This window comes from Erythrolamprus reginae, chromosome 1 (genome assembly GCF_031021105.1).
Source record: "Erythrolamprus reginae isolate rEryReg1 chromosome 1, rEryReg1.hap1, whole genome shotgun sequence".
Lineage (NCBI taxonomy): Eukaryota > Metazoa > Chordata > Lepidosauria > Squamata > Dipsadidae > Erythrolamprus > Erythrolamprus reginae.
In genome coordinates, this window is record NC_091950.1 from 315,549,919 (window position 1) to 315,575,592 (window position 25,674).

Here is a 25,674-nt window from a genome sequence, read left to right on the forward strand (position 1 = left end):
CAATGCTTCTGAAGCCAGACCGGCTCGCAGCCCACATATCATATGGTAACACCACATCTCATGGTAAAATATATCATATCATACTCTCCAAATTAAAATATACTGATAGTCATTAACAAATGGGAAACCTGGTTCGCTAAACTGTATCAGAGATGTTTTCCTTTGAGCTTTATATGGACACCAGTAGCTGGATACCCATGCTTTGCTACGAAACTATGTGATTGAGCTTATTAAATTGACAGTTAAAGCTTGAAAATTAATGGGTAGCTACAATTGGGCTTGATACATTGACACTGAAAGCTTGAAAATTTATATAGCCTTACATGTGTAACTTAGCATCAGAGTATGGCAATATAAGGCAACTGGCAATTGGAAAAGAGTTGTTTTCTGGTGGGAAGGGGGAGTAGAATGCCTACATTCCCAAGCGCGCAGGCTGGATGAGTCGCGCGCTGGCCACATCTATGCCCAGTATAGTGGAGGGGTAGCATCAGAGCGTGAAAATATATGGCAACTGGTAGGTGGAACAGAATTCTTTTCAGTTGGAGAGGAAGAGTAGAACGACTAACTCCTTAGCATCAGAGCCTGTTAATTTATATAATATTGTATAAAAATTACTAATGATCTGATGGTCATTTTGAAAAATCCTTTCTTAGCGAGCAAGAGGCTTTACAGTTCTGGAGAAACTGTGATGAGTGAGTGGTATTTAGCTTTTATATATATCTTGATTCCTGTGATTTAAAATTGAAGACTACAGAATTTAATTATAGTAATGATATAACATTAAACTCCTTTGTCAAAAAACATGCTACCAAGACTGGCCTAGGGAATATTAAGAGCTGAGGAATTTCCCTCTGCGGAAACATAATAAATAGCATTTTAATTGCAGGTCTTGAGGAATAGAATGTATTACTATCCATCTTAGAATTATATGTGATTGAATATGTAATGTTTTAAAAAACTGTCATTAATTTTGTACTTCAAAAGTTATTTTCCCCCTCATTATTAGAAAGGTAATTAATGTTATCTTAATTGTAATAGTATTAAATATATTTCACTAGTTTCATAAGACTTCTTTAATATTACTTGAAAAAAAAATCTAAATTATTTCACAAGCAACATTTCTAAAAAAAAACCGTGTTAATTCAAAATAACAACAATCCCCCCTCCCCGATTTCAACCACACTCACCTGGAGTAACTGGGAAGGTCCTGTTCATATCTAAAGATGATGATCGTGAATGAGAGGGATGAGGCCTTGGAGGTGGTGGAGGAGGTGCAGGGTTATCTGGAGAAGTCCCTGAATGTGACCTGAAAAACAATGGAACTACAGAAATTCTATTGCAAACTGCAACTTCCAAAGACTAAAAGATCAGAAAAGTAACATATTATCTTACAAAAAAATAATACTGATCTTATACAATGCAAAGGGGGGGGGGGGGAGTCGCGATATGTCACATGTGACACCGCGAGTTTGATACCCCTGGTTCTAGATCAATGTTTCCCAACTTTGGCAACTTGAAAGATATCTGGTCTTCAACTCCCAGAAGTCCCCAGCCAGCATTCGCTGGCTCGGGAATTCTGGGAGTTGAAGTCCAAATATCTTCAAGTTGCCATGGTTGGGAAACACTGTTCTAGACCTTCACTTCATCCAACAGGCAACCCATAGTATCTGGAAGGACTTTGAAAATACCAGTTGAGGAAGGGCTGAATTAAACACTTTAAAGCAACGGTCCCCAACCTATCCGGCTGTGTGGACTGGCAGTGGGGCAGAGGGGAGGGAGAGGGAATGGTTTCATGTGCACACATGTGCCACTTGTGCAAACGCAGTGTCATGCCCTCCCCTGCTGCTTGCCTGACCCAGTTCCCAATGGGCTGTGGCCCAGTACCAACAACAGACCGGGGGCTAGGAACCACTGTGGAGCAACAGGGCCTGTCTTTCTGACCTGCTGAAACTAGCTCTTATCCGGTACCCTTCCTCAACAATCATGGAGAAATCTGGGATTGTGCAGCCAGGGAAGTTGGGAACTTGAAAATAATAGATGGAGGCCAAGCTATTTATTGGAAAGCAGTTATTCTATCAGGTAACAGAAGGGTGAGGAGTGCTTTGCTGAAACAGCACCTCCAGGGGGCTCCCTCTTATTATTTGCACCTATGTTAATCACTATAAGAATTGCACCTATGTTAATCACTATAAGAATTGTGTATCTTTGCTTTTGTTTTGCACCTGCATATTGTACTTCTCATGTTTCATTTCATAAAAATGTTGTTAATATTTATATTTCATTTTATGTGTTGTTTGGCTTTTAAAAAAAATATGATAGGGTTTTATATGCTTTTTTTAACATTAGATTTGTTCTACTATAATATTGTTTTTATTATTGTTGTGAGCCGCCCCGAGTCTTCGGAGAGGGGCGGCATACGAATCTAATAAATTGAATTGAAATTGAACTGAATAAGGAAATAAAATTAGATGAGTACAACTAGCAGGAGCACTTATAGTACGGTATGTGGTATTATTTTTGGAACAATTTATTTTTTTAAAAAAATATTAGTAGAAAGGGTGACACTTTAGCTGAGGACAGTGAGATTTCTGGTGACAAAATGACACCTTCTGCAAAGCATAACTACCATATTTTTTGCAACTACCTGTCCTCCCTCTAAAAGAGGCTGAAAATTTGGGTCTTATACTCCGAATGTAGCTTTTACTAAACTTTTTTTCAGCCCCTAAAGAGGTGTTACTGCGATCTTTCATGCTTTGCTAGCTAAGCAATCTTCTTTTTCCTGCTTCCTTCATTGCTGCTCCCTCCGACAATCAGCTGAGTCTTTTTTTAGCCCTAACCTAACAGTGAAGCAATCTTCTGTGCTTTGCTAGCAAGCAATCCTTCCTTTGCCTGATTTTCTCATTGTTTCTCTCTGAAAAGAGAGAGAAAAGTGAAATGTTTTAGAAACTGTTTTTTAATCTCAAACCAGGGAATACAAAGCAAGCACGTGGACTCAACACCAGCAAATTAATACGCTGAAGCTGACCAGACTAAAGAGTAGCCAGATTATGATAGCCAGATTATTTTTCTCCCTATTTCCCTCCCCCAAAACTAAGGCACATCTTATACTCTGGTGTGTCTTATACTCTGAAAAATACGGTATGTACCTCAATTATTCCATTTCATTTTCCCTAGAACTCAGTCATCTAATTATTTAAGCAGTCTGTGAGGGTTTTAACTTCTAAAAGCATAAATATTGTAAATCCTCTTAACTGATAACTCTGAAAAGTAGCACACAAACATTCATTTTATTTTTCTGTTGATATTGCAGAAAAGTCAACATAATGCTATTAAATGTAGGGCAGTAATACCAGGGGGATATTGTAAACTCTTGAATCACAATCATAGAATCCCAGGAAGTTTTACCAGATTAAAGTATGTTCTGCAAAAAAGCTACAGAGTGACCAGGTCAACCAAATAGCGTTCTGTTTTAATACTTTAAACAGCCAATTACCGTTGTCTAGTTACAGTAGTTCCAATGGGTTCTGCATCTGAAGTAAAGGAATCTGAGCTGCTGTAACCATCTGATGGAATAAATTAAAATAAAATCTTACCCTTGATGAATTATATTGCATTATAATTTTCAGAATACATTTATTTATTTATTTATTGGATTTGTATGCCGCCCCTCTCCAGAGACTCGGGGCGGCTAACAGCGACAATAAAACAGTGTACAATTTAACTTTTAAATATGTAAAAATAATCAATTGAGCGCAACTGAGGACCCAGATGCTGGCTCTGTTAAAAAGTGCTATTGCTAACATGTTGTAAGCTACCCTGAGTCTAAGGAGAAGGGCGGCATAAAAATCAAATAAATAACTAAACAAGTAAATAAATAAACTGATAAAATATAATGACCTGACTCATTTCTAGTGACCAGCCCTGAGATTACCATTAAAAGTATGCTCTTATAGGGTTATTATATCTTATATAGAGAGATGGCCCACAACGGATACCTATGGCATAAAATAAATTACAGTATATGAGTAAATAATTTTAAATGAGAAGAATGTCACATAAAAACGCTAGCTTTAAGAAATCCATGGAAGATTGTGTTGTATAAATCTCTATTAGAAAGAATTGTGTGAATAATAAAATTTGAAATATCTTCACCTGCCATAGATGGGATTGGATATTTAGTGAACTAAATTGTATCTTTATATTAGGGGAAAAGAATTTGACTACAAGTACTCCTTGAGTGTTCATTTAGTGACTCTTCAAAGTTACAATGTTACTGGAAAAAAGTGACATGATCATTTTTCATAGTTACAACTTTTGCAGTGCCCACATAAACTTGTGATCAAAATCCAGAAGCTTGGCAACTGGTTCACAATTACGACGGTTGCAGTGTCCCACAGTCATGTGATCACCTTCCGCAACCTTCCAACAAAGTCAATGGGGAAGCCAGATATCTTAACAACCAGCTTACTAACTTTACTTAACAACTGAGGCAGGAAAGGTGGGGCAAAACTCATTTAACAACAAATATTTTGAGCTCAGTTGTGGTTGTAAGTCTAGGACTACCTGTACATAAAAACTACAAACCATCTCAAGTCACTTATAAAAGTCCCAGGAGAAGGGCAGCATAAGAATCAAATTAATACACAAAATAAATAAATAAAACAGCTGAAGAATCTTAGAAAACCTTTCCAAACACACTGTTGCTGAGTCAGAAGAGAACTAAGTTATACTTATTTTAATTTTTTTTTTAGATGACCGGAACACATTATTGAAAAATAAATACTGATACTTGCCAGCTGTATTTCCTCCTGTGAATTTTACTGATGAACTTATTTTACTTTCTTCTGCAAGATCTGGTGACTTCACTAGCAAGGGACTTGTAGGATTTGCGTGATCTGGAAAGAAATTTAAAAACATTCAGTGCAAGTTTAGATTATTACTTTGACTATTTGAGACTAAGATTGTGAAGTTTGATGCAAGCCACTAAACAATTATGGTGCGCTTTTGCCTGCTTGATTTGAAACGAGAAAACAAATGTATGTTACACAAATGTATGTTTGCTACATGAAGTCCAGACCCAGCATGGAAAATTTAGAACTCTGAATGCTGTAATGTTGAACCTGAATTTTTATTCAAAAGCAACCTAATGAAGAAATCACGCCTTAAAATCTCTCATTTAATTTTTGCAGATTGTTTCTTCATTGTCCTTTATTTTATAATTTTGCCTCATTAAGAGATTTGGAGAAATTGTACATGCTTTTATATAACATTGATTATTCCTAGTAAATATTCTCCCAATGATTGTTTTTGCATTTGCTCGGTAATTTGGTTTACTATTTGAGCTGTATTGTTTTTCTAATTGTCATTACAGAAAAACTGTATTTCCAAACATAAAATTATCTTACAAAAGTATATTGGAGAGTGAACTCAACTTCACATAATTATCAAACTGAATTTGTTTTGACCCCCTTCCAGTATTTAAGATCTATACTACATTAGAGCTGAGCTGGATTCTTGACAGAAGAATTAACTGAAGAAAACCAATTACGAGGTACGTTGCCATTAGTGAAAGATGCACTGTATAGTCTGTCACAAGCCTTAATCATCATCTTGTGATAGATATAGTGGTACAATCTGTCTCTATCTCTTTTCTCTCTCTCTCTCTCTCACACACACACAGTCACATCAACTAACAATCTGCCTGACACTTTTTTTATATATTGGTGATTTCACTGGTTTCAAAACTTTTCACAGTGAATAAAGAACATTTTGTCAGTTTATACCTGTGCACATGGGTAGGCAATTAATTTTGCCAAGGGGATACTCAAACCCTCCCCCTTCCCCAAATGGCTGCTGCCCAAACAGGGTGAATGAAAGATAAAATGCCTGTGTCTTTCCTAGCAGGTAACAAAACCTAGATATCCATCCATTTTTGAAGAATAAACAGCAATAGAGTTAGAATTAAAACTAACTAAAAATAAAACAATAAGTAAATATGAAAACAAGAAGGAATAGTAACTGGAAAGGTGTAGGTATGTGTGTTTGTGTTTGTTTGTTTGTGTGTGTGTGTTTGTGTGTGTGTGTCTGAGAGAGAGAGAAAGAGATCTTAGGAATTTATGAACATTTTAAGCATTTCTGTGCAACATTTCTTTATAATACAATGCAATATTTTATTCTATATTAAGAGGAAAACTAGTAAGAAACACCTGAGTTAAAATCGACTGAATCTGGCTGAATTTATCCTTGAAAGAGTTTTTCAAGACTCTTTGTTCAGTTAATTTTTAAAGTGAAACAGTTCCCTGCGTTTTTGAATCCCATTACATTACTCCAATGCAATATGTGGTACTTAAATAAAATATTACTGGTTGAGTCAAAATTGTCCAAAAAATACTCTTAAGTGCACCAAGATTTAAAAAATGTATTTTGAAATACAGTATACAATGAGTAACAAAATGATTAGACTCTTCCCTTGAAGCCTTTAATTTTGTGGTTTTTAACAAATAACTAATTATTGTGGAAGTGATTCTTGGCTATTAAAAAGATACTTCTATAAGCGACAAGCATCTCTTACCATTTCCAGTTCTTTTCAGTTCCATTTCTTGCATATGAATTTTGCTTGGTGTCATTCGAATAGGAACAGGGTGAACAATAGCAGTATCCTAAAACAGAAATGGATTTGAACAGAAACTATTTAAACCAATTATTCTGAGTAGAATACAGTATTGCTCTATATTATTTTATGTTAAAATTTGAAACATGAAACTATGTTGACACTTTAAAAATGAGAAACAAGATTAACTGTTCTCAGTCTTATTACTCATATCCTTATCCATACACATTTCACTTTTTTTTGTTGCTGCCTACCTGTGTTCCTTTGTTACCTTTCCCCTAGATTTATAGTCATTTTTTTTGTATTCTCTTAAGCAGCAATATATACTTAAACATTTGTTCTGATTATGTCATCTACACAAGGCTACTATCAAAAAGGCGGCAAATCCACAAAGCAATGCTTAAATGTTGTTTAATTTCATTTACAGGATTATTAGAAAATGGACTAATTCTGCTACAGAAAGAAGTATAGCTGGACTTTTGTGGCTTAATGTTATAAATACTCTGTACAAGAACCCACAATATAGGCACTATATCTCTAAATCTCTTTTATAATTCAATAGCATTAACATTTTGCACATATAGCATGTACATATTTGGGATCTTACATAATGCATATCAGCTCTTTTGTTGATATTGCACATGGCACACAACATTTCAATGTGAAAGCATGTCTATTTTCCTCAATAGCAAAGCAAAGTGCATTGGTAGTTACTAGTAAACAAGTGTGAAACTTTCCATAGCAGTTTTTATGCAATACAGTGGAACCCCGACATAAGAGCTGCTCTACTTAAGAGCAACTCGAGATAAGAGCTGGGAGGGGAGAGATATTTTTGTTCTACTTACAAGCCCAAATTCGAGATACAAGCGCCAAGGAGCTGTCTCCTGAAGCCAAACGCTAACTTCCGCGTTCGGCTTCAGGAGACAGCTGCGAAGCGGCGCGCGTGTTTTAAAAGGTTGCAGCCGGCCTGGGGGGCTCGGGGGGGGGGCTTGCAGCTTTCTTTCTTGCTCTTTTTCTTTCTCTCTTTTACCTTCCCTTCCTCTATTTCTTCTTTTCTTTCTCCTTCCCACCTTCTTCCCTCCCTCCCTCCCTTCACTCATTCCTCTCTTACTCTCCCCTTTCATAAGTTTCCTTGCTTCCTTCCTCTGTTCCTGTCCCTTCCCCCTTTCTTTCTTTCTTTCTTTCTTTCTTGCTCTTTTTCTTTCTCTCTTTTACCTTCCCTTCCTCTATTTCTTCTTTTCTTTCTCCTTCCCACCTTCTTCCCTCCCTCCCTCCCTTCACTCATTCCTCTCTTACTCTCCCCTTTCATAAGTTTCCTTCCTTCCTTCCTCTGTTCCTGTCCCTTCCCTCTTTCCTTCCTTCCTTCCCACCCTCCGTCCATTCATTCACCCATTCCTCTCTTGATCGCTTAAAGCCGGTCCCTGGTGCAAAAAGGGTTGGGGACCTCTGTCCTACAGGATTGGGTGGCAGAGAAGTTGAACATATGTAAATTTAAAAGTTTAAGAAAGTTTACAAGTTAAGTGAAAGAAACTTCATTATTCGTTTATATGTACATGTACATTTCTTCATTAAAAACATGTCTTTCTGCATAATTTAGACTAACTTTGTGAGTTTTTTGAGGGCTGGAACCAATTAAAATTATTTACATTAATTCCTATGGGGAAAAGTCGTTCGAGATAAGAGCTGCTCGACTTAAGAGCCCAGGTCCGGAACGAATTAAACTCGTATCTCGAGGTACCACTGTATTCTAGAAACATAGAAGACTGACGGCAGAAGAAGACCTCATGGTCCATCCAGTCTGCCATTATACTATTTCCTGTATTTTATCTTAGGGTGGATATATCTTTATCCCAGACATATTTAAATTTAGTTACTGTGGATTTACCAACCATGTCTGCTGGAAGTTTGTTCCAAGCATCTACTACTCTTTCAGTAAAATAATATTTTCTCACGTTGTTTCTGATCTTTTCCCCAACTAACCTCAGATCGTGCCCCCTTGTTCTTGTGTTCACTTTCCTATTAAAAACACTTCCCTCCTGAACCTTATTTAACCCTTTAACATATTTAAATGTTTTGATCATGTCCCCCCTTTCCCTTCTGTCCTCCAGACAGATTGAGTTCATTAAGTCTTTCCTGATAAGTTTTAAGGTTAAGATTTTCTACCATTTGGACCCGTTCAATTTTATCAATATCTTTTTGTAGGTGACGTCTCCAGAACTGAACACAGTATTCCAAATGTGGTCTCACCAGCTCTCTGTACAGCGGGATCACAATCTCCCTCTTCCTGCTCGTTATACATCTAGCTATGCAGCCAAGCATTCTACTAGCTTTTCCTACCGCCTGACCGCACTGTTCTCCCATTTTGAGACTGGTGGATATTCTTCCCATAAACTGATAACATGTTGAGAAGCATGCCCATCATATAGTGTCTAATAATTTTACGCAGACAGGCATCAACAAGCTAGGCAGAAATGCATCGCCACGTCCAAAGAGAAAAAAAATATTATATTTTTATTGTGCTCCTTATTAATTTTGAAGGGCTACTATAGGAAAACCATGTTTTTGTTTGTTTGTTTATTTATTTATTTATAAAATGTATAGGCTGCCCAACTCCCAAAGGGCTTTGCGTGGCGTACAACAAAATATCATCATTAAAAGCAATTTTAAAACACCATATTAAAACGCTTTAATCGAACATTCACACTTTTTATGGATGGAATAGAAAGATGTAACAATTGCTCAATGGCCCCAAGCCTGCCGGCAAAGTCAGGTGTGTTTAAGGTTTTCCAGAAAGTCAGTAGAGTGGGGGCAGTTTGAATCTCTGGAGGTAATTGGTTCCAGAGAGCTGGTGCTGCCACAGACAAGGCCCTCCCCCACAGCCCTGTCAACCAAAATTGCCTAGGGACCTGGAGAAGGCCAACCCTGTGGGCCCTAATCTGTTGCTGGGAGGTATGCGGTAGAAAATGGTCCCGCAAAATGTTGGACAAAAGTTCAAGCAAAATAAATAAAGCAAAACATTGCTGCCTGTGATCTGAAGTAGCATAACTACATTCAATATAAGTTGGAGGACTACTAATAGAACAATAAATATTTCTATGTTTTAGGCAAACTTTGTTACTAAGCAGCGATATACCATGAAATAAAGGGTTAAAGAGATTGTAAGGCAGTGTTTTTCAAATATCTTGGTCTCTATTTTTGGTTCAGGGCCCCTTTACTTTCTTAAAAATAATTGAGGAACACAAAGAGCTTTGGTTTATGTGGTTTATATCTATTATTATTTACTGTATTAGAAATTAAAATTAAGTTATTTTAAAATGTTAATTTATTTCACTTTATGAGCCCCCTGAAAAGGTCTCGGGGACCTTCAGCCTATATTTTGAGAATCTCTGCTTTAATTCTTGAATTGTGGATGAACTGTGGATGACAAACTTTAATAAGGAAGCAAAATTAGTTCAAAGGAATACTGTTGCTGTTGTTGTTAACAGTTAGCCAAATGTTAAGATTGGATTTGGCATTTTATCCACTTATCAGGTTCTTCCCAAGCATAAGAGATAGGCAGAGCTTGTTGTTTGATGTTATTAAAGCTATGGTTGCAATGTAAGCTGTTCTGAGCCTTTTGTAATTAAATGATGGTAATTTTATCAATATTGATATATTCAACCGATGCTCCAGGTGTTTTGGGATTGCACCCAAAGTACCTATTTCTATTGTTACTCTGCTTTCTTTTGCCTCAGTTGTCCTACTTCTGTTTGTAGAACAGAATATTTTATTCTATATGTTTTTGTGATTTTCTTCCATTCTCTCTCTTCAATTTTGTTGTCCCACGGTACTGCAACAACAAAGAATTCTCCAGATTTCCTTGTCTTTGCCATGCTACTATTTGTAGTCAATCTATATGATCTCTTTGCAGCACCTAATTATTGGGGGTCCACTGCTTCCTCACCTTCTTTGCAGAGTTTATTATTGTTATTAATTTTTTTAATCTTTCCTCATTTTTGCATGCATTTTTTATATTAATGAGATGCAAAGTCCTGGATAGGGAAGTCAAGAACAAGCTAGTTTCATTAAGTATACAATAATCAAGAAAGTTGCAGACATCGGGGTTATATGAAAACGTTTTATTACTGATATCTTAATTTTTTTTCTTCCCATGCTTATCCTGCTTTGAAGAAATCACTGACAAGTAACTGGCTCTTGATCTCTTTTAATGACAACATGGACTTTTCCAATTTAGCCATTTCTAGCCATAGACTACTGAATAATATATTTTCACCTCCCTTACAAAATCATCTCAAAGTGGGTTACATTGGGTAAAACATGATAAAAATAAAGAATAAAAAGGTGGTGATAAAGAAAGAATAGGAAAAAAATTCATCCAATATTCAAATAAAGAAGGCTTTAGTGAATTTAAGTCTTAACAAGTGCTTCAACTGTTTCTAAGGGGAAATAAAAGCTGAAACTGTACTCAGACCAGGGGGGATTTAGAAAAAAGATGATTTTTTCCATGATTTTTAACATTTAAATTGGATTTTTTTCCTTATTTTTATCAAATTTATTTTAATAAAATGCTTTCGGAGTAAAAATATATCTAAAGGCAGTTTTCTATTTAAAATACATTAATAACTTAATTTATTCAGCATGAAATGGAGCTTAGTAATGTAGCGTGAGGCTGTATATTCTGCAATATTGGGGCTGTCAGTGAGTCAACAGCAGGTCAGAGGAGGAACTATTGCGGGACAGAAATGATAGCTGCTCTTTAAAAATTATGATTTAAGTCGAGTTGATTTAAATCATATCTATCCTTACTGAGACTAAATGGAATACTGGTTTTGAACGTTTGACATCAGACTGACAAGTAGCAGTTCTGATGGAGCTACACTCTTCCTTAAAACAAGTTGACAATCTAGGGTAGGTCTTGGATCACTATTCATACTATATTAATGTATCACACAAATTGCAAGGTGGGCCTTTATCAACTCTGGATCTGGTGATTCATAAACTAATAACCTCAAGGCTAAACTACTGCAATGTTTGGTAGCCCTTGAGGATGATCAGAATATTGCAAATGGCTGAGCGTGGTTGCACAATTTGTAGCCCCTAGAGGTACCCATTATCCTACTAATAAAGCAACATCTCACTGGTTGTTGTCTCAGTCCAATTCAAGTTGTGTTCATAATGGTGTATAAATGTACTGCTCAAAAAAAAAAATAAAGGGAACACTCAAATAACACATCCTAGATCTGAATGAATGAAATATTCTCATTGAATACTTCGTTCTGTACAAAGTTGAATGTGCAAAACAGCATGTAAAATTGATGTCAATCAGTGTTTCTTCCTAAGTAGACATTTTATTTTCACAGAAGTTTGACTTACTTGGAGTTATATTGTGTTGTTTAAGTGTTCCCTTTTTTTTGAGCAGTATATTTATATGCATATACCCAAGTCATCAATTCTATTGCAGAATTGATGACCCATACCATCAGCAACATACACTTTGGTCATCAATAGAACATTTTTTGAGGGTCCTCTCCCCCATATATTTGACAAAAACAATTAATTCGGAGAAATAATATGAAGGAAAATATTGGTTCTTTGGGGATAAATTGTTATGTTTGATCTAGCTTTCTTGTGTGTAAGGTCATATGACGACATATGTATGCCTGACAGTACCCATGGCATCCATGCATTTCCAAGAGCAGTGAAGGATGTGAGAAAAGGTTTAAATTAAGTAATTGTGAAACATTTCTATAAAGGGTGTACTCATGTAAGAAGGTTTTGGGTGTAACAGAAAGAGAACTGGATCCAGAAAAACGAGATGGTCCTGGATGTCCAGATTCACAGTAGTTTTGACAAGTCACCATTTTTACTCATTTTATTTCCAACACATTTATCAGTAAAGAAAACTGAATTAAAATGTTTTACCATCCTTTTAAAACAACAGTTAAATTAAAAAAAATCTCAAAATATTGGGCAGATATTAGAAAAGAACAGACCTAATTTAATTTTTGCGCTTCTAAAACACTTTGTTATTTTAGCTGCAGTGATAGACAAGACCCCTTTGATGAATTTTAAAGCAGAATAAATTATTAAATTGTTCATCATTGCCCCACTTAACATGCAAAACCAAAACAATTAATGAAAATTTGGAGTTAATAAAATTAATTTCAAAGAAGCAAGCTAAGTGATTGACTTACAGGATCAGCTGGTGCAATGTTAGAATCAAATTGGGTCAGAGTTTGTGAGCTGGAAGAGCGTTCACTAAATGTCTCCCACTGCTAAATAGACAGAGGAGAGACAAGATAAGAATAGAGTCACCCCTGGAGAAGATTTAGCATAGTTCAGAGGTTGTAATGGCAGTTGTTTTTCTTTTTTCTTTTGGGGTAGGGGTGGGGCAAAAGCCAAAATATACATTTCAACAGTTTTCCGATTCTGTCTTGCAAAATCTTTTAAATCAACGGGAAATACTCTACAGATTAAACAAATCAATTTGAAAGTGAAAGTCAGCATACTGATTGAGAAATTTGTAACAAAATCAAACTACAGAAAACAGAAGCTTTTAAGTCAGTGCTGCTATTGCTACCGATATGGAAGATTCCTTGTTGTTCTAGAATCTTCTGTTTTGTTTCATTTAAATAAACATTAATAATAAATTTTCTTTATGTTAAGATCAGAAATAAAATGTATCTTTATATTGGAAAAATAAAAGAATTACATGCAAATTGCCATTGCTATACCTGAAAACATTTCTAATGAAGTACATTTTACACATGAATTAAAGATGTTTGATAATTGAACAGTCCAAAGCATTCAATTATGTTTGATAATTAAATTCAAAGTATTCAATGCAAAAGGAAAGACTGCTTTAGCAATCATGACAGTAAGATCCAAGACATGCCCTGTTGAAATATATAACTGCCAAGACATTTTCCCCCCATGCATAAACTAAGATACAGGCAAAACAGAAATAATCAGGTTTCCAAGCAATGAAGGATTTGGTGTGAGATTCAATGCTCAAAGTTACTTTTTGGAAAGAAATGTTAATATCTCTGTTAGTGGAATGGTGAGTTAAATATTAGATGTATCATACATTTAAACAAATGGACTGAATAGGTTTTCCTAGCAAATCAGGAGCTGCTTTTGCTGCATGGTTGAGAGAACTTGGCTTATGATAAGGTTTGAACCTAGTTGGAGATATACAGTAGTTGCCTTTGGATAAACAAATTAAATCTAGCTGGGAGAGTGTACAAAGGAAAGTTAGCGTGGATAATATATGTGCATGTTGTTTGTCATTAGTTAGAACTCTAAAATCTAATATATCCTTATATGGAATTCTGAAGAATTTTAGAAATTGAAAAGAAATCCAGAGACAATAATGTAGAAATCTAATGTGCCATGTAGTGGCACATTTATATAGTATTAGGTATAATGGACAGAATTCAAAGATCCATGAGCAAATCTAACAGATAAAACTTTCAGATTTCTTCAGTAGCAAGTTTCTAAACTTAATCTAGCGTGTTTGAAAAGCAACCTGCAGTTTGCACAGAATCAGCGATTCAAGGTGTGAACTGTAAAATATTCTTGCATGAATTATATATTCAGATATTATCCAATATTGTTTGTTTGTTTATATATAGCATTTTTTGTATAATCTAAGATATTTATGGTAAGTAAAAAGCAGTTCAGTACTTCCCCCAACTCTTCCAGGATAAAATGAGCACCAAAACACTTTCTACTGACAAACAGAAAACGCTGAAATGATATTTGATATACTTCAAAGGTTTCAACTGCAGCTGGTGTAATCCTCCATAATTTCCATTATGTTTCATACTTCTATGATGATGCCAGCTTGCTGTTATTGCCCCACTCCTGTTATCAATTTAATATGCAAAGACCTTATGACATTTGACTATGAGCAATGCTGTCTTAGTCTTTTCACATTCCTTTAAGTTTCAGTTTGCTATCTACTCATTTCTGACATGTATTAATGGACTCCAATTCTACAAGATCATTTTCATGTTGATATACCCAATCCATTAAGAGTGAATTAATGCATTGAAAGCTGGGAATAATAAAAAAAAGAAGGTTCCTAGTTAGTTTTTTTACTGTTAATCTAACGCTAGTGATTTTAATATTCAATTTTATTTTAACTGTACTGCATTTTACAACTACTTTTCTGTATCTCTCTCTGTATTTCTATTTAATTATTGTAAGTCATCTAGAATGTTTACATACATAGAAAAGCAGGACATAGCTTTAACTGATAATTTTTTTTGAGATCAAGAGCCTGGAAGAAGCAATTTGTTCAGCTAGTAATGAAGTTTTTAGGGGATCTGCATAAACTGACAAATAGTATATTTATGGTTTTCTGAGCTGATTTTTAGAATCAGAACAGAACATTATGAGCTCAAAACAAGTCATTCTAAATATTTCAAATCTGGAACAATACCATTATGTTTTGGAAATTTTGATCTAGCTTGCTCCAAAACACACTGGCAATTCCCACTCTCTGTTATTAAAGGTTATGCATTATGTGGCAAGGCATTCAAATGTGCATTTCCTCAATCAAAAAAGAATGAAACCCAGAGGCAACACAATTCACTGTAGCCACTTCAAAATGGTGCCTGGTTCCGAGATGGCGTCACACAGCCTCCATAATACATAGGGACGCTCAGGAGTGGAATACAGAGGGCAAACTTAAATAATGACTTTTTAGTGAAGTAATTGGTAAAATAGTTATCAGCTTTCAATTTCCAGACCCTCAGAATGTTCTCTACTTAAATTAGTGCATCAATTTTCTCTATTCTTAAATTAGTGCATCGATTTTCATAGTGGTGACTGCTATTTGGCACTGAAACTATTTAGTTTGAGATACTACAGAAACTTGTAAATTGACCACTGCTTGGACTAGGAGATCCTTGTAATTTTGAATTATAATATAAATGGCCTACTATGGAAGCATATATACAAACATTAATGAGAATTGTTAGTGGCAAATAATTCTTGAAAAGACAAATATTTAGCACCACACTAATATACAGTGGTACCTCTACTTACAAACTAAATTAGTTCCAAGATCAGCTTAAGTAGAAAAGTTTGTAAGAAGAAATTTTTCCCATAGGAATCAATGTAAAAGCAAATAATGTGTGCAATTGGGGAAACTACAGGGAGGGTGGAGGCCCTGTTTCCTCCCAGGAGATTCCTAGAGAGGCCCCATGGAGGCTTGTCCCCGCCTTTTCCGGTTACAGTTTCAGAGGCTCGGGATTGTAAGTGGAAAATGGTTCTTGAAAAGAGGCAAAAAAATATTGAACACCCGGTTCTTATCTAGAAAAGTTCGTAAGTAGAGGTGTTTGCAGGTAGTGATACCACTGTATTTTGCAATGTAAGCATTGCTCAAACTATTGAATGTTCTAAACAATGTCTGTCTTCCATTTCATTCAGATACTTTCAGCGTCTAGAAGAATTTCAGAAAATTCAGAATTTAATTAAATTCAGAAATTTCATTTGAGATATACAACTTCCAGGGATTAAATGAAGAAAGCTCCACTAAAATCCGGGGCTAATGACTGCAGTTGAATGAAGGGCTGGTTAAAGAGACTAGATCTTCATAATTTTTCTCTGGAGAAGTATGGACAAGTTCTCCATCAAGTTGCTCCTCATGAAGAGACTGCTAGATAGAAGTGTCCAATGGGTTTGGAGTTCTGAGGGATGGGGGCTAGCCAGCTTGCTCAAACTTCGTTTGGCACCTTTGAAAGACATTGAGTTTGCATACTTCTTTTCCAATCACTTTTAAAAATTATTTAATTGCTCTTCAGCTACTAGGAAACTTTGGATTGACAGATTAATTTACAGCAACAGATAAGTTTCCTAAAGATTTAAATAAACTTTTTAAGAACTTTAAAAAAACAGCAAAAAGGTGATTAGAATTTTTATTTTGGAATGTTATAGTCTAGATTTGAAATATAATTTTGAAATTAATTATAAGAATCCTTGCCATGAGGAAATGCTTAATTCTTCTTTTTAAAAAAACATAATAAATGGGACTTTAAAGGTTGGATACTAAGATTACAACTAAAGGGGAAGAACACTTGATTTACCAATACAGAATGAAGCAAAATATTTTAAGACTGGACACACTTGACTAAAAGTTAGGGTTAGGCTAGAGTGGACCTATACATTAATTTAGTGGACCTATAAATTAATAACAGTGGACCTATAAATTAATTTCAACAAGGTCTGGCCTGTACTTAAAATGGAAGAAAAACAACTTTTATCTGACAAGATTGAGACTGATGTGAAAGTGGATTTTAAAAAGATAGGCTGCAACAATGATATGTTAAAAGATGATACAATAGATTCAGTGGATGTCTTAATAATTAAAAGGAACATACAATTAGCAAACCAAGAAAGTGATCTGGACAATGTTCCTAACAAAAGAAGCTTATTAAAACTTTTGGGACAAGTGACAGAAAAAAACAAAAGAAATCAAGTTCTAGCACATGATTTAAAGGGATTAAAGATCAGGATTGTTAAAAGTAAAAAGAAGGAATATAAAGTTTGTTTGTTTATTTAATTTTGTTCAAAGTTGGTTTATTTGACTACGGTTAAAATAGATATATTATTATCTCTGGTAACCTTTTATAGACTTTTACTAATCAGGACTGAATGATGAGATTCTAAAAATTTGTTTATAGATAAAGAAATGAGACATGGGAATAAGAGATCATTTGTATTTTGAGAGAACAGACTGTTTACATTTATGATGAAGAGGTAAGGTGTTTCTTTATTTTCCTTTTTCCTTACATTTTTTTCTCTTTTCTATTTTTATGCACCTTCTATATTTTAGTTTCTATTAGTTTTATTGTTGCAATTGTACTTTTTAATAAAATTACTATAAAAACCATATTTTTTTAAAATGAGCCTTCACATTAACCAAAAAATTGTTTTTCAATTCCCAGTCAATGGCCAGACTGATTTAAATAGAATCCTTATTGTACTGGATGGAGGCAAAAAGACTTTGCATGTGCTTTCTGGTCTAAGTCAGAAGGGGAGTAGAACCTAGTCAATTTAAATAATCCCAGAAAGCTAAGAAGGACTGGACCATGACTAGCATTTGGATGGGGAACTACCAGAAAGTTTCTAAGATTGTAGATTAGAGATTTAGATTAGGGAAATAAAGAAGGAGGACAAAAAAATTATGGCAAATCACATCCATGCTTTTGCCAAGTCACTAGGAGTCCATGTCATCTCAAGGGGGACTTTATCTTTTACTGTGATCTTAAAAGCAAAAAATGAACTGAATCACTCCAAAAGGTAGCCCTCTCTACCTTATAGACAGTGGAAATCATCCTCAAGCAATTAGCAAAGGACCTATGCAGGATTTGGGACACAAATTACTGACGTACAGAATAACTTTTGTTTTACAGACCAGGGAAAGAAAAAGAAAAGTGAGCTTTTGTGTACAACCCCAATATATTCTCCAGTTATCATGACAAGAATGAAGGCTATCCACAGCCAACGCTAAACTTAACTCCCAACTTTAGAATGCAATCCAATCCGTATTGTGCTATACATTCATTCTTTAAAGTAGGAACTTCTAAGGAAATAAGGTATATTTTGCTAACCTCGCTGCTTTGATTCAGTTCAGGCCACGTTTGATTAAGTGATGGCATTGATGGCGATTTGCTTGGCGGTGCCTCTGCTGGGGAACTTGCAAAACCTACCTCAGCAGTTTGATCCCCCGCTTCTGAAACAGGAACCACTATAAAAGCCAAAACATAACATTGTAGCAACGTTGTTAAAACTGTGTGCTAATAGTTTGTTGCAATTTCATAATCAAGATATGGAAGCATGTTCGTAATGTATGTTATTTATGAACATTTGTCAACTAGTTTCGGAGATTCCCATTATACAGAGATCTGTACTATATTTACTTTATTTCTCCAGCATGTTGTAGTACACTTAGCTCAATTATACATTCTGTAGAAAGGATTCCCCATGGGATATTTGGAAAGTCACAGTGTTTGTGGACAGTTGTCATTAATCCTGCTCTCTGCCCCACTATACAGTGATACCTTGTCTTACAAACTTAATTGGTTCCGGGACGAGGTTCTTAAGGTGAAAAGTTTGTAAGATGAAACAATGTTTCCCATAGGAATCAATGGAAAAACAATTAATGCGTGCAAGCCCAAAATTCACCCCTTTTGCCAGCCGAAGCACCCATTTTTGCACTGCTGGGATTCCCTGAGGCTCCCCTCCATGGGAAACCCCACCTCCGGACTTCTGTGTTTTTGCGATGCTGAAGGGGAATCCCAGTACCGCAAAAACGAGTGCTTCGCTGGCAATGGAAGTCCGGAGGTGGGGTTTCCCAACGAAGGGAGCATCAGTGAAATCGCAGCATCGCAAAAACACTGAAGTCCTCAAAACCCACCTCTGGACCTCTGTGTTTTTGCGATGTTACGATTTCACTGATGCTCCCTTCACTGGGAAACCCCACCTCCGGACTTCCGTTGCCAGCGAAGCGCTCGTTTTTGGCTGCTGGGATTCCCCTGCTGGGATTCCCCTGGAGCATCACAAAAACATGGAAGTCTGGGGGTGGGGTTTCCCATGGAGGGGAGCCTCAGGGGAATCCCAGCAGTGCAAAAACGGGTGCTTCGCTGGCAATGGAAGTCCGGAAGGGGGGGTAGCCCAGTGGCGGCGGTGGGTTTGTAAGGTGAAAATAGTTTGTAAGAAGAGGCAAACAAATCTTAAACGCCGGGTTTGTATCTTGAAGTTTGTATGACGAGGCGTTTGTAAGACGAGGTATCACTGTATTTACTTTATTTCTGTACTATATTTACTTTATTTCTCCAGCATGTTGTAGTATACCTAGGTCAATTATACATTCTGTAGAACGGATTCCCCATGGGATATTTGGAAAGTCACAGTGTTTGTGGACAGTTGTAATTAATTCAGCTGTCTGCCCCACTACATTAAAAAAGTTTTTCATTGCAAACCAAAGTATCACTGACCACATAGATTCTATTCCCATTAATGACTCTAGGCCCTATGGAAATTCTGAGAAAATGTAATAATAGTTAAGTAGCCCATTGTTTTATTTTGAATTATACTATATAGTGTAGGACAGGGGTATCAAACTCGTGGACTGGATGTCTCATGCACTAGCCACCCCCACTTTAGCGAAGGGGAAAATAAGTCACGCTATGTCATATGATGCCCTGACGCCACATGTTTAACACCCCGGTCTAGGAAAATAGATAATAGAAACTAGTAGCAAGTGTATTTGGGCTAGAAAGAATGTTTCAATTATTCTGCATACTGTATATGATATTATAATTATTTGTACATTTTTTCTGCTATTTCCCCTCACTTGTTTTGATATATGTGGGCATTGCCCTTGTTGTCTATTTCCTAGCATGATCAATTTACCTGCCATAAAGTAGCAATTTTGTTTTGTCAGCTCTGTACTTAAATTCTTGAACAGGCTATTTTTCTTTCAGTCTTATCAGTTTGCCTTCCTGTAAAAATTATGCTTTATGATTGGTTACATCAAAATCAGAGATATGTCCACTAGCCTGAAAATGCCGGACACTCTGGTAGAAGAGGGAAGTAACCAGAAAAGCTAGAAAGTTCTTATATGCTTTGAATTCAACCTATTTCATATAAGTATAGCAGAAATTTCAGAATGATAAGGCAAAATACTTAATATTTTCCTTTTTCAAAAGTTTTTCTTATAGTTTAATTTTTATACATTCCACATGCTACGAACAAAGAATAGTTTCTTTGAATAACAAAACATTAGCAACTTTCTAGTTTCATATATTTGATGGCTACCAAATATGAGAACAATCATAGGGTGACTTTACTGGCCAGGATTTAGAAATTTCTATGAGATTGCAAGAACTTTTGCAAAGATAGAGTAAGTGCAAAATTTCTGTTTTATCAATAGTCTCTTATGGAAATCTCTACCAGAAGTTCTCCTTAAAGCTAGTCTTTGGCCACATATTACATTATACAGAAAAAAACCAGACTGTTTGATTAGCTTCTTCATGACGTTAGGTGTGTTTATTCAAAATATCATTAAAACACAATGTATCCCGCCCCGGGTCCTTGGAGAGGGTGGGATACAAATCCAATAAAATAAATATTTCCTGGCTGTAAGGAGGTTGCTAGGTTGGGGTATCATGCACATTGCTTTGTTAGTACGTAATACAAACTAGCCTCTTTATTTTTATATTTTAAATTGTTTGATTACATTGTAACACAAGTGAAATTTATTTTTATCTCCAATAAGCAGACACCTAGCATTACAAAGATCTAAAAAACACTGTGAAGCGGGCCGAATAATAGTTTTCCACAAAACAAAAATTTAAAGGACTTTTCACAGTAAGACAAACATCTAATGTGAACTCTTCGTTTCCCTCATCATATTAGTTACTGAACACAAATATAATTTACATAATAGAGAATAAGAGACTAGCTGGAAATATAAAGTTTAGCCACCTGGAATCATTGACAAGTGGGCAACCTTAGAGAAAGCAATAACAATTAATTGAAAGTTGAATAAAAGACATTTTATCTTCTGTAATAGGAATGCTTGAGTAAATACAAGTAGAATCAACTTACATTTCTGATAAACTGTTTTAGTTTACATACATATGGACAGATGCTTCTGCCTCAAAAATAAAATCAGTTTTATAAAGACACACACAAAAGAACGAAATAGATTAGATTAGATTTATTGGATTTATATGCCGCCCCTCTAAACAATTGCAATGCATATGCAGTACGGTTTACGTTACACATCTTAGCAACTAATTTGGAGAGGAAAGAAATTACCTGCTGAGTCCTCCAAATCAATCAACTTGGGCATTAAACTTTCAGGTAGCTTTTCCGGCAAGTCATAACCATTCTTCCTAGCAACCACTAGATGGAAAGCAGCACAGAACTCATCCAGTGTTAATGCACCATCTTTATCAAAATCTGACAGCTCCCTGAAATGAAATTATTTAACTTTATTGTACTTAAAAAAAAACACTTTTGTGTATTTTCAAATATTGAAGTACGTATTTCAAATTGAAAAAAAAGTCATTTGAAGAAGTTCTTCCAAATGCAAGATTATTTTTCCAAGGTAAACATTAGCCTTTCATAGTCTGACATATTGTACTTAAAACACAAGTAATTGAATCCTGAGAATCCATTACTTCATTGAATGCTCCTATTCGATGAAGAACAATAACCAATTAAAAAAAACAAATTTCCCCCATATTATTTAAAAATTAGGGCTTGAAAAATTTCTCCAAAGAGTTATAAGAGTTATAAGGTCAGCCCTCTCCTCCAAGAGTAAATCTCAGATCAAGGGGGTTTTGTTGGCAACCAACCTGGCATTGAGTAGCAACAGCCTATATAAAGCCCTATATGGCTCAGGGCCAGACTATTTACGGGACCACCTCTTGCCACATACCTTCCAGAGACCAATAAAAGCACACAGAGTTGGCCTCCTTCGGGTCCCGTCGATGAAGCAATGCAGGTTGGTGGGATCATGGGGGAGGGCCTTCTCTCTGGCTGCCCCGGCTCTATGGGACCAACTACTTCCATAAGGCCACAAAGACCTGGCTTTGCCGGCAGGCCTGGGGGGCCATGAACTAACAACTGAAAAGGCCACACTGTATGTATGGTATGCATGTATGTGATTGTGACTGGTTTATAATTAATGGGTTTCTTTTTAATACGGGGTTTTAAAGATTTAGATTATATTCGACTTCTTTTTATTGTATCTACAGTGGTACCTCGGTTCTCGAATGCCTTGGTTGTCGTACATTTCGGATACCAAACAAAATTTTCAGTAAAAATTTCCTTCGGTATCCGAACAAAAATTCGGATACTGAACAGCCACAGAAAATTTTGTTATTTATCTGAAATGTTACTGCCGGGGGCGGCTGCAATCCTGGCAGCTTCGGGGGGCTCCTTTCCTCAATGCTTCGTCTTGTTACCTGTAGCAGCTGCACCAACTTTTTCCTTCCCAGCGGTGGCAACGGCGATGGCTTCCCTTTGAGGAGCAACAGTGCCTGGAACGTCACGTGATGAAGGAAGCCGTCGGAGCCATCTCAGCAGTTGCCGCCGCTCCAGCAGCTTCCCTTCATTACGTGACGTTCCCGGCGCTGTTGCTACTCGAAGGGAAGCCGCCGCTGTGAAGGAGAAAGTTGGTGCAGCTGCCTACAGGTAACAAGACAAAGCACTGAAGAAAGGAGCCCCCCGAAGCTGCCGGGATTGCCTCCACCTCCACCCTTCCTGCAGCTTGGAGCGCTTATAGAGCTCCTCAGATTTTTTATCCCATAGGAAATAAAGAAAATAGATTTAATTGGTTCCCAGCGAGTCAACAGGGGCTGGGAACCAATTAAATCCATTTCCATTATTTCCTATGGGATAAATTAATTCGGTACTTGATCAAATCGATTCTCGACCACACTTCTGGAACGAATTGTGGTCGAGAACCGAGGTACCACTGTATTTGTATTTCTATTTGTATTATTACTGTAAGCCACCCTGAGTCCTTCGGGATTGGGCGGCTTAGAAGTTGAATGAATGAATGAATGAATGAATGAATGAATGAATGAATGAATGAATGAATGAATAAATAAATAAATAATTCTTATAGGTACTCTACACATAGAGGTGATGCAGGTAAGTTATTAGGAAAAGCAAACTGTCAAAAATAATTTTCCACGCCTCTTTGCCAAAAGGAATTTGTAGAGGTACTGGTTGACCTACAACCACAACTGGGCCCCAAATTTATGTAGTTAAATGAAACATTTGTTAAGTGAGTTTTGTCCCATTTTATGACATTTCTTGCCCCAGTTGTTAAACGACTCACTTGGTAAGTCAGTAACCCGGTTGTTAAGTGAATCTGTTTTCCCCATTGACTTTACTTGTCAGAAGGTCGCAAAAGGGAATCACACATGATCCCAGAGTATGACAACTGTCATAAATATGAATTAGTTGCCAAGCATCTGAATTCTGATCATATGACCAGAAGTTATAACTGTGAAAAAGTCATAAGTCACTTTTTTCAGTGCCATTGTAACTTTGAGTGGTCATTAAACAAACTATTATAAGTTGAGGACTAACTGTAATGTATCAGAAACCCATCTATTCACACAATATTAACTCAGAATCAAAGCTGTTTCTGCATTCAGTACTGTGGAAACCTTGAAGAGAACCCTAATTTTCTGTTCAATTAAATTTGTACAACTATTTCTTTAAAAATGTGAAGGGATGGAACATCTTATCCAATGAATTGTTAGTTGCGGTTTCACTTAGCAACTGCTTTGCTTAACAATGAAATATAGTCAATTCCAGTTACTGTCACTAAATGAGACTACCTGTAATTTGCATATTAGTATACAGTTTTGTTTGTTTCCTTGGTAATTACAACAAAATTTAATGTGAGATCACATCAAATGGAAACTTATTCCTCAATTGTAATGTAAATATGATTAAGCTTCTAAATTACACTTATTTTTAAGACAATGTAAATTGTAAATGCAATGTACTGTAAATGCTAGCATTGGTTACTAGACATTTTATTACAGTATCAAATAATTTGGGCTCTTAGAACAATGAATTTAAATAAGTAAACTTTTAACTTACCAGATGTGTGAAAGTTCAAGAATAGGAAGCTTTGATTTTGTGAAAAATTCTTTAGCTGCAGAACCTAAAAATATTAAATTTATTTATTTATTTGTAAAATGTTTTGGCTACCCATCTTACCCAGAGTAATAATGTTTGACTTTCAAACTAGAATTACAACCTTCACTGTAAATTTAGTATACGCGTATCTATGACACAAAAGCTAGTGAGTTTTTAAAGATACACTAGGCTGGGGGCTGGGAGCATAATGACTTCAAAAATGCAAATGTAAGAAATTATTACAAAACATTAAAGCTAAGAACTTCAGAAAATGGCTTATATAATATTTAATAGGCTTTGTTATGAATAAAGAATTCTACTAACAGAAGGATCTCTGATCTAGCAGAAATTAATACTAAAAGCTGCATGGAAATTTCTTTCCCCACAATCTCATTCCCTGGCTTAGCTTTCTTAAAGGTGCAGAAGAAAATAAAGAACTCTTTTAATAACATCTTTAGTTACTACCTGCCAGGAATCTCCTTACTAAAATTTGAACATTTTGAAAAAACCAGTCTAATATTAGATAATTATACAATTATTCCTTGTATCATATGATGCTTACCTGGAATATATCCATTCAGATCAGGCTGAATAGTTTTAAACTGATTTACATAATATTGCCTTTGTTCATCTGTTATTTTCCAAGGATCATCATAAGTACTCGACTGCCTACGAATTTCATTTGTTGTTGCAGCTGATGCTACAGTTCGTACTGTGGTCTGGTCCTGCAATAAAATATTTGTCTTCAGCATTTTCTAGCTTCATTGACAATCTTCTGTATTTATTTGCCTCGAAAAAGGAAACAATTGTAGACTTCTGACTAGTGCTAGCTGAGTAGACCCATAATTTTTCTCACCAATATTTAAAGGGTCCTTATGACTCTGAGCTCAGCCACCTACTCGCTGGATCCATGGCCCTCCTGTCTAACACTGCCAGCTGTGGTGACACAGTGGTTAGAATGCAATATTGCAATCTAATTCTCCCAATTGCCAGGAATTTGATTATCACTGACTCAAGGTTGACTCAGCCTTCCATCCTTCTGAGGTAAAATGAGGATCCAAATTATTAGGGGCAACATGCTAACTCTGTAAACCGGTAAGAGAGGACTGCAAAGCACTGTGAAGGGGTATATAAGTCTAAGTAGTTTTGCTGTCTTGTGGGAGAGCTCTTGTGGCAAAGAATTATTCCTTGAAAAAGAGGGCCTGGTCCTTCCCTAAGAAGCCACTACAGCAGTGATTGCGAATCTTTTTTCCCTCAGGTGCCGAAAGCATGTGTGCGCGCATGCTATTGTTTATGTGTGAGTACCCACACCCATAATTCAATTTCACCTGGGGAGGGTGAAAACAGTCTCCCTCATCCCCTGGAGGGTCTCTGGAGGC

At 36.1% G+C, this 25,674-nt stretch overlaps 1 protein-coding gene across 13 annotated transcripts in view; it reads right to left on the reverse strand.

Moving 5' to 3' along the window:
- The window catches only part of REPS1 (RALBP1 associated Eps domain containing 1), a 63,313-nt gene that overhangs the window by 6,974 nt on the left and 30,665 nt on the right, over positions 1-25,674 (reverse strand). For 8 of the 13 annotated variants that reach the window (XR_011557434.1, XR_011557435.1, XM_070733617.1 and 5 more), the window contains exons 6-14: positions 24,858-25,020; positions 24,257-24,320; positions 21,446-21,600; positions 18,232-18,368; positions 12,805-12,885; positions 6,572-6,659; positions 4,794-4,895; positions 3,494-3,563; positions 1,188-1,306 (exon numbers count right to left, since the gene is read on the reverse strand). Coding sequence is in view for 10 of the 13 variants with exons in the window: in XM_070733617.1 (XP_070589718.1) it covers positions 1,188-1,306; positions 3,494-3,563; positions 4,794-4,895; positions 6,572-6,659; positions 12,805-12,885; positions 18,232-18,368; positions 21,446-21,600; positions 24,257-24,320; positions 24,858-25,020 (979 nt within the window). In the remaining 3 variants the exon portion in view is untranslated. The remainder of the gene's footprint in view (positions 1-1,187; positions 1,307-3,493; positions 3,564-4,793; positions 4,896-6,571; positions 6,660-12,804; positions 12,886-18,231; positions 18,369-21,445; positions 21,601-24,256; positions 24,321-24,857; positions 25,021-25,674) is intronic. The other 5 variants (XR_011557436.1, XM_070733622.1, XM_070733621.1 and 2 more) reach the window with 1 other exon arrangement.